Here is a 13,458-nt window from a genome sequence, read left to right as displayed (position 1 = left end):
AATTTTATTATTCTGCATTCCTAGAACAATTATGAAACATGCCTGAAGAGGGCACCTGCTTCTCCTTGTCTAAAGGACCCAGAGAACCAGGCACAATTGTCAAAAACTTTAACAAATGAAACTGGAAGTTCAAAGATTCAAGGAAGCAAAACTCTCAAAGTGTTTTGTCCTAGTCAATAATGCAAATATTTCCAACCATTTCTAATAAATCCATTCTGTCATTCAGTGAAGTGAGAATATGTAACAATAAACATCCAGTTGTTTCGAAACTAGAGGGGACCCTTTGGGCTTATTTTAGGAAATTGAGGATGAGGAAAAAAATATTATAAAGGTAAAAGCAGTATAGGAAGTAACCTCTAGATTGTGTGCATTTTCCTCTCCTTCTAGAAAAGAGATAACATAATTCTTCCCAAATCTACACTCATCCCTAACATGTAGGTCAAATGATCTTTTATATATAAGTCTCCCAATATTATTAAGGATGAATTCAGACTAAGCAATTTTTCAGAAAACTCCATAATCACTACTGAATATGAAGTTCCTTTTTAGAGAAATGAAAATGTTCTGGAATTAGTGAAGAGGCTGTAGTACCTTGTGAATATACTAAAAGAAAAACAGTACACTGTATACCATTAAAAGACAAATTTTGTGATATGTAAATCTCAATTTTTAAAAATCTCTCCTGTCAACCTTCTCTACTCGAAATAACCTTCTGGAAAATGTGCTGGTCAGTCTCACTATATGGCACTGTAGAAAGGCTCAGGTTGGCTTAGATGAAGTCTTCTCACTGCTGACTTTCTGGGAACCATCAAGATGGCCAGGTCAGTGTGTTTTGGGTAAACTCAGACAACACTACAACACAGGCAGCTGGCCTGCTGCCCACCCGGAAAAAGGGAAGCCCACGCAGCAGCAAAGTCTTACCTAGAGAAGCCATTTTCCTTCTCCTTCTTTATTTTTGCATCCCCAGAGGCTCGAACCTGAAAAGTCAAACAACAGTAACTAGTACCTTGAAAGGACTAAATCTGAAGAAACCTCTTTTTGAGAATATGTAGCATCAAGTCTTGGGACGTCATGATCACAGGCTGGCTCTTATGTTAGCAAAACTGAATAGATGAACTAAAGGTCCTGACATTTGTCCAAAACTCGTTTTTAACAATTCTTCTGGGTGAAACTGTCCAACTCACTGAGAAAGGTTTCCCTTCAAAATGGCAGCTTTTTACCTTTAAGTGATGGCAGGTCTCTTTTCCCCAATAAGTACGTTCCACTACTCAAGAAGTTGCCATTGGCAGTGCAGAGAGGAAACAAAAGCAAAAACCAACCAAACAAAACATATGGGCCAGATGTGATGGCTCATGCCTGTAATCCAAACACTTTGGGAGGATGAGGTGGGAGGACTGCTTGAGGCCAGGAGTTCGAGACTAGCCTTGCCAACATAGTGAGACCCCTGTCTTTATTTAAAAAACAAACAAACAAAAAACTATATGCCCTGCCTTCTCTGACTCCGGCAAAGTATACTTATGACCCCCTCCCCTTCAACTTCCTGCTTTGTAGATTCGTCAGAAACTTTATCTTTCAAAAAAATCTTCACATATATACACACGAAGGGATACACACACACACACACACACACACACACACACACACACGCATAGATATACACAGAGTATCTCTAGAAGGATACAAAACATAATCAGTATAGCGGTTGCCTCTGAGAAGGATGGGAGACAATGAGTCAGTGGTGAAGAGATGTCTTCTTCACCATATTCCTTATTTCATAGTATCTGAATTTACCAAGTACAAAAATTACTTTTTCAAAGCTAAAATAAAAACAATCTCTTTTTAAAACTATACAGAGTACTATTCATTCTCAACCAGGTGAGCCTAGTCATTTTTAGAAGGCTTGTACTGGTTATGCTGGAACCAAAAGCCACAAAGGGCACCAGCATCACTAAATTTTCACTCGGGAAGTTAATGAACAGAAGACCAACAAGGCATTAGGCCTTCTCCCAAAAACAATTAATTTTCCCTAATGCATTCTCAATGTATCCATTGGCAATTAAAAAAAAAAAAAAAAAAAGGTAATGATATGGACAGATCTGCTACTGTGAGACATATGGTGATAAAAGGCTTAGTTTTTATAGTTTAAGACTAAAGTTTGCTCTGAATTCTCCTGACAAGAGACCTTTCACTCCAAGGCCAAGGGATCTTACTATGCAGTGAAGATAGCTGCTTTTAAAGGTAAACAAAAGTGCATCCACGTCCCTTCCTCCCCCACTAGAAAACTCTGTACCTTTTCCTCTTTTCGTTTTTCCTTGTCTCTGTCTTTGTGTTTGTCTTTATGCTTTTCTGAGCTTCCATCTTTGTGTTTGGTCTTCTCCTTCTCTTTGTGTTTCTTTTCAGAATCTTTATGTTCACTGTAAAAAGTTAAGTCACAAAGTGTTACCCAGAGTAGGGACCACAAGGATTCGTTTCACAAGATATCCTAAGATAACATGAACCATGGAAACTTACAGTACTTAAACAGTACTGACAGAAGGTTCAAGTAGAGGGTCTTGGTTACATCGGACTTTATCTTGTTTGATGTTTTTATTTTTGCAAAGAACCAGAAACCATCATTCTAGACACACCAGGACATTTTTTTTAAAGTGACTAAGAATACACAGCCAGCCCTGTGTATTTCTGCAACGTTCTACCAGCACAAAAACAATGAAAGCTCCCACTTCAGCATTCATATCTGATGTGAGGAGGTTTCACCAAGAAAGTGTTTGGTGGCTTTGTGCCAGACTTGAAACATATCACACATGTAGCCAAGCCAGGGTTTATGGAGTGAACAGCCCAATACAGTGGATATTTCCTTCTAGTTTTAACTAGTCAAGTTAGTCACTTCTAGATGGGACTTATGTTAGTCCTTTCCTTACAATAAGAAAAGACCCATCTGAAAGCAAGGGCATAGGAACGTTCTTTATTAAAGGTTAAAAAAGCAAAATATGACATTATAAGGCAAGAACCACGAAAATGTGCATAGCTTCTTACCCTGGGATCAAGCTCCTGGAAATTTTTCTTAGGGAAATAACATTACATATAAAGATGTTTATTTTGGTGCTTCCCTTAAACAAACAAAAAAAACCAAAAACGAACAAACAAACCCCAAAATTGGATACAACCTAACAAGAGGGGAAACTGTAATATATCAAATTATTTAACTGTTAAGCTATAATTTGAGTACCACAAATACATTTCGAAAGTGTTTATGACAGAAAAAGGAATATAATAAAATAACTGCAACTACGTAAAAACATGCATGTGGTCAAAGACTAAAGAAGCAATAAGCGAAAACCACAAGTTGTAGTTTAAGGTGACAGAACACTATTATTTTTCAGTACACTGGGACAGGCAGTTAAGGAGCCTTGCTTACTGCACTAACCAATGCACAGGAAAAAAAGACTTCATCAGCAATGAGCTCATTAGGCTATGTCCATCCCATGAAGTTTATTCTGAAGGGATACTTGACTACAGCAGAAGATCACAAAGGGAGAAACAAATGATGGCATGCAGTTAGGCAGAGCAACAAAATCTAGATCGGGAGAACATCTGCTATTACACACTGCACACAGAAGTAGCTACAACTTGAGAAAGGTATTTGAGTGATGAATAAGCAGAAACTTTAAGAAATCTAGCCAGGGAGAAACAGGATACACTATAGGTTAGGAAAGACTCAAGAACTGAAATAGATGGAAAAACACAACGCCCGCTTTCCCTTGCTTACATATTTCTCCTTCTATATTGCGCTCATTAGACTGTTATTTACATGTGACACACATTTAAATAACAAGTCTCTATAGGAGGAAAATTCTTTTTAACTCATGAGAACAGAGCATGTGCATGGTTACAAAATTTCTTCACCATGCTTTTTGTTCTTGGAATTAATATGATGTTCCTCTAACTCAATGTGTTCGCATAATCTGTGTTTTTTACCAAAATGCAATGTTTTATTTAAAAATGTATCCCTTACTTTGTTTAAAAAAAAAAAAAAAAAGTCTTCCAATTGCATTAGCACTCTTACTATCTGTTCTCATTAACTTCTCCAAGCTTTAGAATGAATGGTCAAAGAGCAAGGTTGCTGAGATTATAATTGATTCTTCAGGAGTTACTGTATATATAATCACAGGCACTTGGTTTTTATACTACCAGCAAAATGTTTGAGCTTACCATTCCATTATAAAAGCATGGTAGTTTTGTTTTATTAAGCATCACTGTAAGAGGGTATGTAAGTCATCTATACAAAGTTTTGCCTAAAAGCAAAAAATCTGGGAACAACTGCATCTACAATATTGATGGACGAATATACTGCCTCCCCTTGCCCTGCCAACTATAGCGGGGGAGGGGACAGCAAAACAAAATTCTACTTTCTAAGCAAGCATTGTACTTGGTATTTTCACATACATTATTTCATTCAATTCTCACAACACTCCTGTGAGGCCAGTTTTATTATCTATCCCCTTGTGCTCATACAAACAGGAGACAGTGGTTAAAAGACTTACTCAAAGTTGCAATGTTAAAAGCAAAGTTGGAATTTAAATTGAATATTTCCACCTCCAAGTGCAGAGCAGCCTCCACTACATATCAATACCTTTATATTTCCACTAAATTGATACCTGCTGCTTAAGGTAGACTGGTGTTAAGAAACAGCCATGGTGAGTCTGAGACTTGCTCTACGGTCCTAGCTTTATTTTACCATCAAGCAGAAACTTTCTAGAATAAAGATGTTTGGATACTTGAAAGGATAAACACCTTTGGGGTTGATTGTTTTGTTTTTTTTTTGTTTTGTTTTGTTTTGTTTTTTATCTTCCCATGAAACTATAAATGGCTAATTCAGGAATCTGAATTCAAGAACACTCCATCTTCCTTTAAGTTCCACCTTTCCCTGACCCATTCTCTTTCCCAATGAAAGCATTTCTTAGAATGTTAGCCAATTTCACTAGAAAACTGGCTTTCTGAGCCTTTTGGTAATCACAGCATAGGTACCTACAAGTGTACATGTGGCCCTGCAGTTTTCAGCTTTGGTGTACACTATCACATCAAACAGAGATCAGGGAAAAGGAATCAACAAATGACAAGGCAAATGAGACATCTGCCAGGAAGCCAAAAGTCAATGATATTTCCTCTGTCTGCTAACCAGAGAGAAATGTATATAGGAAATTCAAAGTTCCTGCTAGAGTAGTAAACCCCTTTGCAGGTCACAATTAATCACAAAAACCAGAATGGGATGAAGCTATCATCCTGACTTTCCAAAGGAAGCCAAGTCTTCTCTACTCCTAACTGTTTAGGTATAAGAGCAGATTTGGATTTTTACACTAGCTGAACTCAGATGATTCAGGGTTAAGGACAGTTTCTGTTACAGGGCATCATGTAGAAGACTGCTAGAAATTTGGGTTTATAGAGCTCCACCAGGCTTCTGAATACAATGTGATCATCCCTACTTGTTAGGTGCTGTTGCTGTCCCTGCCTCCACAAAGAAAGAGCAGAGTGTCTGGGAGCCCAACCTGGCTTCCATAACCCCAAATCCGCAGGAGTGCTGGCAAACAGCAAACCCCACTGCAAGTCTTTCCTAGGAATGCACCTGAAGGAAGTAGCAAAGGTACTGGGGAACAAGTCCTATGATACAGAAGCATGTCCAGGGCTATGCCAGGAAAGTCAGAAACAAGATTTGGCCAGCAAATAAAATGGAGTCAATGTGGGGTCAGTTAGGCTGACGCATCCTTCTGAGATTTTCTAATATGTATGTCTTTTTCCAAAAGACTTAGGACATGTTTAACTTTCAAGGTAGCTAAAGAACTGCACTTTTCTCATTAACAGTGAAATGACTAACATGGCACAAGTATACATATGTAACAAACCTGCATGTTATGCACATGTACCCTACAACTTAAAGTATAATAATAATAAATAAATTTAAAAAAAAAAAAAAAAAAAAAAAAAAAAAAAAAAAAAACAGTGAAATGATGGAAATTCTGACCAGTGCAGAAAGTTCATTTGCTGGCTGGCTGTTTTAAGAGATAAAATACTATGTTATCTTCATACTGAACCTGCTACTTTTCCATACACAACAGACACAATATGTCAAAATAACAAAAGGGCTTTAAAAGTACAATTGAAGGCTATAATATTAGCCAGTTTACAGGTTGAAAAACAGCCAATTAATTACTGAAGAAACTTCAGTAGGGCTAAATTAGAAAAATGCTGGACACCTGAAAGGGTTGCCTTTTTGGTCTCTTTCCCCCCCACCCCCCATTTTCTCTTTTAAGAGTAGAAGAAAGGCTTAATATCAACCATAGGAAGGAACCCGAAGGTCAGACAAACATATTTTAAGAGTAAGTTTAGTCTGGGATATGCTGAAGGACAAAAATACAGACAGTAGCAGTCCTAGATACTTCTGTAATGGTCACACTTATGGATGAAATATGAATTTACCCCATGGGCATGAGGAACTCTGAAAGAGAAAACAACCAATTATTGGCTAAGCATAGATCTTGACTTCTTGGTTCATAGTTTTGCATCTGTATGGGGTAAGATTCCAACACACTAGCAGGGACTAGAAAAGCAAAAGTCAATGCTAAAGAGAACAAATGGAAAGATCCAAACCCACCTTTCCAGAGTGTCCATGCCATGTGTTAGCTTCAATTGGCTGAATTCCACTAAAGAAAAAAATAACTGGGCTGGGTGTGGTGGCTCATGCCTGTAATCCTAACACTTTAGGAGGCTGAGGTAGGCATATCACCTGAGGTCAGGAATTTGAGACCACCCTGAGCAACATGGTGAAATTCCATTTCTACTAAAAATACAAAAATTAGCTGGGCATGGTGGCGCATGCCTGTAATTCCAGCTACTCGGGAGGCTGAGGCAGGAGAATCGCTTGAACCAGGGAGTTGGAGACTGCAGTGAGCCAAGATCACACGACTGCACTCCAGCCTGGCGACAGAGTGAGACTCTGTCTCAAAAAAAATTTAAAAAAAAATTAAAAAGAAAGAAAGAAAAAATAACCTACACTGTTTTTAAAGTGATGACAGCAAAACCTTTGGTCTATGATTCTTGCTGGAGCTAAGAAAAGGGTGACCAGGGTCTCTCTAAGGCACTTATATAGAAGAGTGGGAGAAAGGGTGGAAGTAGGGAGCTAGTAGGGAAAAATGTTTCCCTTCTGGCAAAGCATTGTTTCTCTAGGAAAAAAGACCACCACTACCACAACAAAATATTGATATTCTGGAAAGCTAGAATGTTGGCTATGGGAAACTATTTAAAATCTGTCCTCCATCCCCCATAAAAGTATTTAACAGATACTTGAGTAGCACCCAGTGCCAGGCACATTTAATATCAGTAACAAAACTCAGGTAAGTACTGGTACAATTCACAGATGTGGTAACTGAAGCACAGAGAAGTTAAGTAACTCACCCAAGGAACTAGCTCTAATGAGAAAAATAGGATTTAAACTCAGGCAGTCCGGCTCCAGAGTCATGCACTTGACTACTGTCACTTTCCAAACAAAGCAAAAAAAAAAAAGCACTGTTAAAGGTAGAAGGAGCCTCCATATATTCTGAGAAAAGGACTTAGCCACTCACAGCCCAGCTACCTGTCTACTTCTCAAGGCAGCAGACCTCTGCAGGTCACATGAAGTTGGATCATGGGGATTCCTGTGAGAGCACAGAGAGCTTCAAAGTCTTGGTTTAGGAGGGAAACTCATGACCCTTTCAAGGATAGTAAGACAGTTAAAGCTTAAATGATGTTTGTAAAATTAAATATTTAAGTAACTTCAAAAGTTCCCTCTGGGAAAAGAGCGCAGTTTCTGAAATTAGCCAGTTTCCAAAAGGCACTAAGAAACAAGGGTTCCTTAATGTCCATCATCATTATACACTACAATGCCGATTCTACATCACTAAACAAAATCACAAGGACTCTGGTGTTTTATATTATAGAAGTATCAAAACTTCAAGATAAATTTAATTTCCTAGAAATTATTTAATCCTTTGTTTTCAGGCCAGAGACGATAAAAGAATGTGTGCAAAGATGGCAAAACCGATATCCATTCTAACTCCCATTCCTCCCTTAAGTTCTTTGTCTCTATTAATAGTGTAAACAGCCTCCCAGTTATCCAAGACAGGAACCCTTTTTCTCAGACCCTTCATGTCATTTGTGGCTAAGTCCTATTTGCTCAACTATTTCCAATGGCTTCTTGCTCAACTCAGAATCGAGTCCCAACATTTCCCCCGCACCTTTTTAGTTAGCGTAAGTAAAAGTCCCAACTTTTTGAAATGGCATTTAATGGTTTTGCCTCAAGTCACTTTTTTGGGTCTTATTTTCTACTATTCCACCCTGTGTAACCCACCTAACTAGATTCCTCCCAGAACAAAGCATATACTACAGTGCCTGTACGTTTTGCTTATGTTTTTCTTTCTAACCATTACTTTCCCTTAGCAAAATTTTAACCATCTTTGAATGGCTAGCTCAAATGCTGTCTCCACCATGAAATCTTAAAAACAATGATGATGGCTCACTATAATAAATAGGGATAAATATAATACTGAAAATATCAGGGCTCCAAATTGAATGCTATCAATAACTATAGAATTAGATTCAACTACCAGACTCAACAGCTCCAATTTATCTGCATGATATTATACTAGGCTTTGTGGTAATTATCATCATCACCATCATTATCTCAATTATTTAGTATGTTACAGTTCCCAAAGAGCTATCATGTGCATAAACACACTTGAAAGCTTGACAAAGCAGGTACTGTTATCAACTCCTGATCAAAATGGAAAATGAGACCCAGAGAAGTTAAGCAGCTTGGATCACAACACATAGCTTATAAACGACAGAACCTGGCCTCTTAACTTTTATCTTAGTATGCTATTCAATATATCATACTGACTCCCATGTGAATGGTAGTGGTACTGAGTTTCCTCATTTCTAAACTGTTCAATCTTCTCTGCCTACCTATGTAAGCTATCCATTTCCCCTAGACAGGCTGATATAGTGATGTGTAGACAAAGGGAGGGCTCTGGCAAACCACTCACACGGAAAGCAGCACACGTCTCTTTTAAATTTTATTAATTTCAGAAAAATCTCCCCTAATCTGAGAACTGGATGCTTAAATCAAGTGCATATTCCTAAAATTCTACACTTTCTCAATTACAGTTCAGGTAGGATTTGGAACTGAAAGGAAAGCAGAAGCCAAAAGCATCCTTATTCTCAGATGTTTCTCACACTGACAGTACAGAATAGCACTGCCAATATGGCTGGAAAAGTACTTCCCTTGCTATTTCACAGCAGTTTTCTGTCTTCCCTTGCTTTCCACAAATTTGTCACTCCAGTGTGAATGCCAGGTTTAAAATTGGCAAGAGATGCACAGAGTCAAAAACTAAGAGGAGGAATTTCATTTCACACGATTCTCTTATTCTCTAAAATCTGGCCCCCTCTCCCAAATTGCTTTTAATAATATTCTGTTTATATAAGAGATCTAGTATTAAAGATAAACAATGGATAAGAATGCAACCCTTTAAGAAAGGTAGCTTGTGAGATCCTACAAGCCAAGTAATTCCTTGGCATCTATAAGAGTATTCCTTTTGAGATTATTTATGTATTTTTTAAAAGAGGGACGGCCATGATGGCTCATGCCTGTAACCCCAACACTATGGGATGCCAATGTGGGAGACCAGAAGTTCCAGACCAGCCTGGATAACATAGCAAGACTGCCATCTCTACTAAAAACAAAAAAGTTAATTACCCAAGCATGGTGGTGCATGCCTATTGTCCCAGCTATTCAAGAGGCTGAGGCAGGAGGACCCCTTGGGCCTAGGAAGGCTGCAGTGAGCTATAATCACACCACCGCACCCCGGCCTAGGAGTCAATGAGACCCTGACTCCAAAAACAAAAGAAAAAGGACCTGAAGAGCAGAAAGAAGCAGTGTCAAGAGATAAGTGATGATTGATGAAATTACTTTTTAACTTTGGTGTGAGCTGTTCTTGTGATGTTACAGACCAGACAAGAGAAAGACAGAGATGAAGTTTTCATAGGTTCAGAATTTGATGAGATTAATACTTTCAGTGCCAAAGATTTTAGGGATTTGGGGACAAAGAGAGATAATGGCAGTGCCTGAGATGATCTGACATTTTTAAACCTGAGCTGCCTACCATACACATACAAGTAAGGGGTGCTTATATTTAAACAGACAGTTTGGCTACAAAACTAAACTAACTCTTTTTACAGAGGGAGGTATTTTTCACTGGAAGGAATAATGTAGTGGGGACTCAGGATCCTTGGTCTCACATCCTCTTCTTTCTGCTACCACGTCACTATGGTTGAGCATGTGACCTCAGACTCCTGTCCACACAAAGAGGAGACAAGATGAAATGATTCTTAATACCTGCTCCCCTGTTTTGCACCCTGCATGAGGACAATAAAGAGGAAACCAAATGGCATCCCCTGGGATGTGGATCCATAGCCCCATTCTGTTTTTGCAGAAAGGCTACTCTCCCACTCCAAGTCTTCAGTATTGCTACTGCACAGGAGAGTAAGATGCTTCCTGGGCTTGGGTCCTAAGTGTAGCCTGATGACAAATGATTGGTGCTAATATCTAGCAGAGAAGGGAGGGACACAGAAACACATTAGAAACACTTGTTTTCTCATAACAAATGGCCACAAAATTAGCTACAATTGATAAGCAAGGATTGGAATAAATGAGAGCATTTTGGAACAGAACATGCTACATCCTAATTATTCTGGGGTTCAGACGTGATTAAATAATCCCGAAGATTTCTTTAATCTGCTACAGAAGAAATCGAAGAAACCCTAAACTATTAAAAATATCAGAGATACTTTAAAAGGATCACAGTGTATATAAAATTTTACTGGAGGCTGGGTGCACTGGCTCAAGCCTGTCATCCCAGCACTTTGGGAGGCCAAGGCAGGAGGATCATAAGTTCAGGAGTTCAAGACCAGCCTGACCAATATGGTGAAACCCCATCTCTAGTAAAAACACAAAAATTAGCTCGGTGTGGTGGTAGGCACCTGTAATCCCAGCTACTCGTGAGGCTGAGGCAGGAGAATTGCTTGAACCCAGGAGGTGGAGATTGCAGTGAGCCGAGATCACACCACTGCACTCCAGCCTGGGCAACACAGCGAGACTCTGTCTCAAAAAAAATTAAAAAATAAAATAAAATAATTTTACTGAAATATAACCAATATCCTTGCTTTGCTGCAAAGAGGTACTGTGCCAGTAGACATCAAAACAGGGAAGTACTTAAAAGTCTGCTTACAACAGATCATCTGATTAAACTTTAAAATTTACTCATGTGAATAAAGAGACCAAGGGCTAGATTTAGTCATGTCACATGTAAACAGAAACTCGGGCCAGGTTTTTCCAATAGCTCTTGGCAAAAAGGCTAGCATTTTTATAGGAATGAAGAAAATATTAAAAGGCACAAAAGTGGCCGGACGCAGTGGCTCACGCCTGTAATCCCAGCACTTTGCGAGGCTGAGGCAGGCAGATCATGAGGTCAGGAGATCCAGACCATCCTGGCTAAACGGTGAAATCCCATCTCTACTAAAAATATAAAAAATTAGGGAGGCGTGGTGGTGGGCACCTGTAGTCCCAGCTACTTGGGAGGCTGAGGCAGGAGAATGGTGTGAACCCAGGAGGTGGAGGTTGCATTGAGCTGAGATCATGTCACTGTACTCCAGCCTGGGCAACAGAGCGAGACTCTGTCTCAAAAAAAAAAAAAAGGGCACAAAAGTACATATAACAAATTATTGAATTTGCCTACAATATGATCTTGGAAAAGTATGCTTTTAAATAGATGTCAAAGTGTCATCTCTGCACATCTGTAGAGCAGTTCACAACTGAAGAGTTTCTGTATTTATTGACTCCCATGGTTCCCCTGTGAAGCATGTATCAAGATGAAGATGAAGAAACTGAGTTGAAGAAGGTTAGGTAACCTAGTCAAGATCACATGAGACCTAAATGGATGCACAAGGATGAGGATTTCTTCTACAAAAATCACATCCTTTTTTTTTTTTTTTTTTTTTTTAAGATTTTTGTAAAACAGGACAAGGCCAAACTTACATGTCTCAAAGCCCTTTATGTCACTTTTACTGTATCTTTCCTCCCAAAACAAAGTAGAATGTGTTAGAGAAGATAACTTTTCAAAAGCTTATGTTTTAAACATTAACCTCTTTCTTCTTAAAGTCTTTTGGAATTTCTTCTTACAGTCTAGTAAAATAAAAATCAACATTCTTCATCTGATCTGTAAGCAGGTCTCTCACATCCTCAGATGATACTGTTCATGGTCAAAGGTTATCTAATTTTTTTTTCACACTTCACATCAATTAGCACAGTATAAACATAGCAGGCAGCCACTGCTGGACATGATCTAGCAATTCTACTCCTAGGTGTATACCCCTGAGAATGAAAGCAGAACTCAAATACGTATTTGAGGCCAAAGGGTATTTGTAGCCAAAGGGACACCCAAGTGTCCATCAACAGGTAGATTTTTTAAAATGTGGTAACAGGCATACAATGGAATACTATTCAGTCATAAAAAAGAATGAATTTCTGATATGCTACAATATGGATAAACCTTGAAAACATATTAAGGGAATACAAAACAGATGAAAAAAAGATAAATATTGTATTATTCTGCTTATATGAGGTACTCAGAATAGGCAAATTCATAAAGATAAAAAGTAGAAGGGAAAGAGAAAAAAAGACAAAGTAGAAAGATAATGAGATAGGGGAACAGAATGAAAAGTTATTATTTAGTGAATTCAGAGATTGTCTGGGATGATGAAAAGTTCTGGAGATGAACAGTGGTGATACTTGTGTACTACTGTCAATATACTAAATGCTACTTTAAAATGGTAAATTTTGTTATGTTTACTTTACCACACACAATTGTGTGAAAAATGAGATAAGCCAAAGTGACTTCATAACTATCCTATAGAAGATTAAGAGTATGTGAGAAGAAAGAGAGAAGATGGAAACTAATGTACCCATAGATCATCCACTCATTAATTCAATAAATATAGACTAATAAGTGCCACCTATCTGCCAGGTATTATACTAAGCCTGAAGGATGCAAAATGAATACAAAAGGCTGGGTGTGGTGGCTCACACCTGTAATCTTAGCACTTTGGGAGGCCAAGGTGGGCGGATCACTTGAGGTCAGGAGTTTTGAGACCAGCCTGGCTAACATGGTGAAACCCCGTCGCTACTAAAAATACAAAACAGTTAGCTTCGCTATGAAAAATACAAAAAAGTTAGCTGGATGTGGTAGCATGTACCTTAATCCCAGCTACTTGGGAGGCTGGGGTAGGAGAATCACTTGAACCTGGGAGCTGGAGATAGCAGTGAGCTGAGATGGCACTACTGCACTCCAGCCTGGGCAACAGAGAAAGACTCCATCT

General features: G+C 38.6%; 1 protein-coding gene across 1 annotated transcript in view; it reads right to left on the bottom strand.

Annotated features, from left to right (window-relative positions):
- Positions 1-13,458, bottom strand: part of TOP1 (DNA topoisomerase I) — a 94,743-nt gene that overhangs the window by 45,100 nt on the left and 36,185 nt on the right. Inside the window, exons 4-5 of the mRNA XM_021921056.1 lie at positions 2,291-2,414; positions 922-977 (exon numbers count right to left, since the gene is read on the bottom strand). Coding sequence (XP_021776748.1) covers positions 922-977; positions 2,291-2,414 — 180 coding nt within the window. The remainder of the gene's footprint in view (positions 1-921; positions 978-2,290; positions 2,415-13,458) is intronic.

This window comes from Papio anubis, chromosome 16 (genome assembly GCF_008728515.1).
Source record: "Papio anubis isolate 15944 chromosome 16, Panubis1.0, whole genome shotgun sequence".
In the NCBI taxonomy this organism is placed as follows: Eukaryota; Metazoa; Chordata; class Mammalia; order Primates; family Cercopithecidae; genus Papio; species Papio anubis.
Note: the sequence above shows the minus strand (reverse complement) of the source record. Positions and strands in the feature narration are given on the sequence as shown.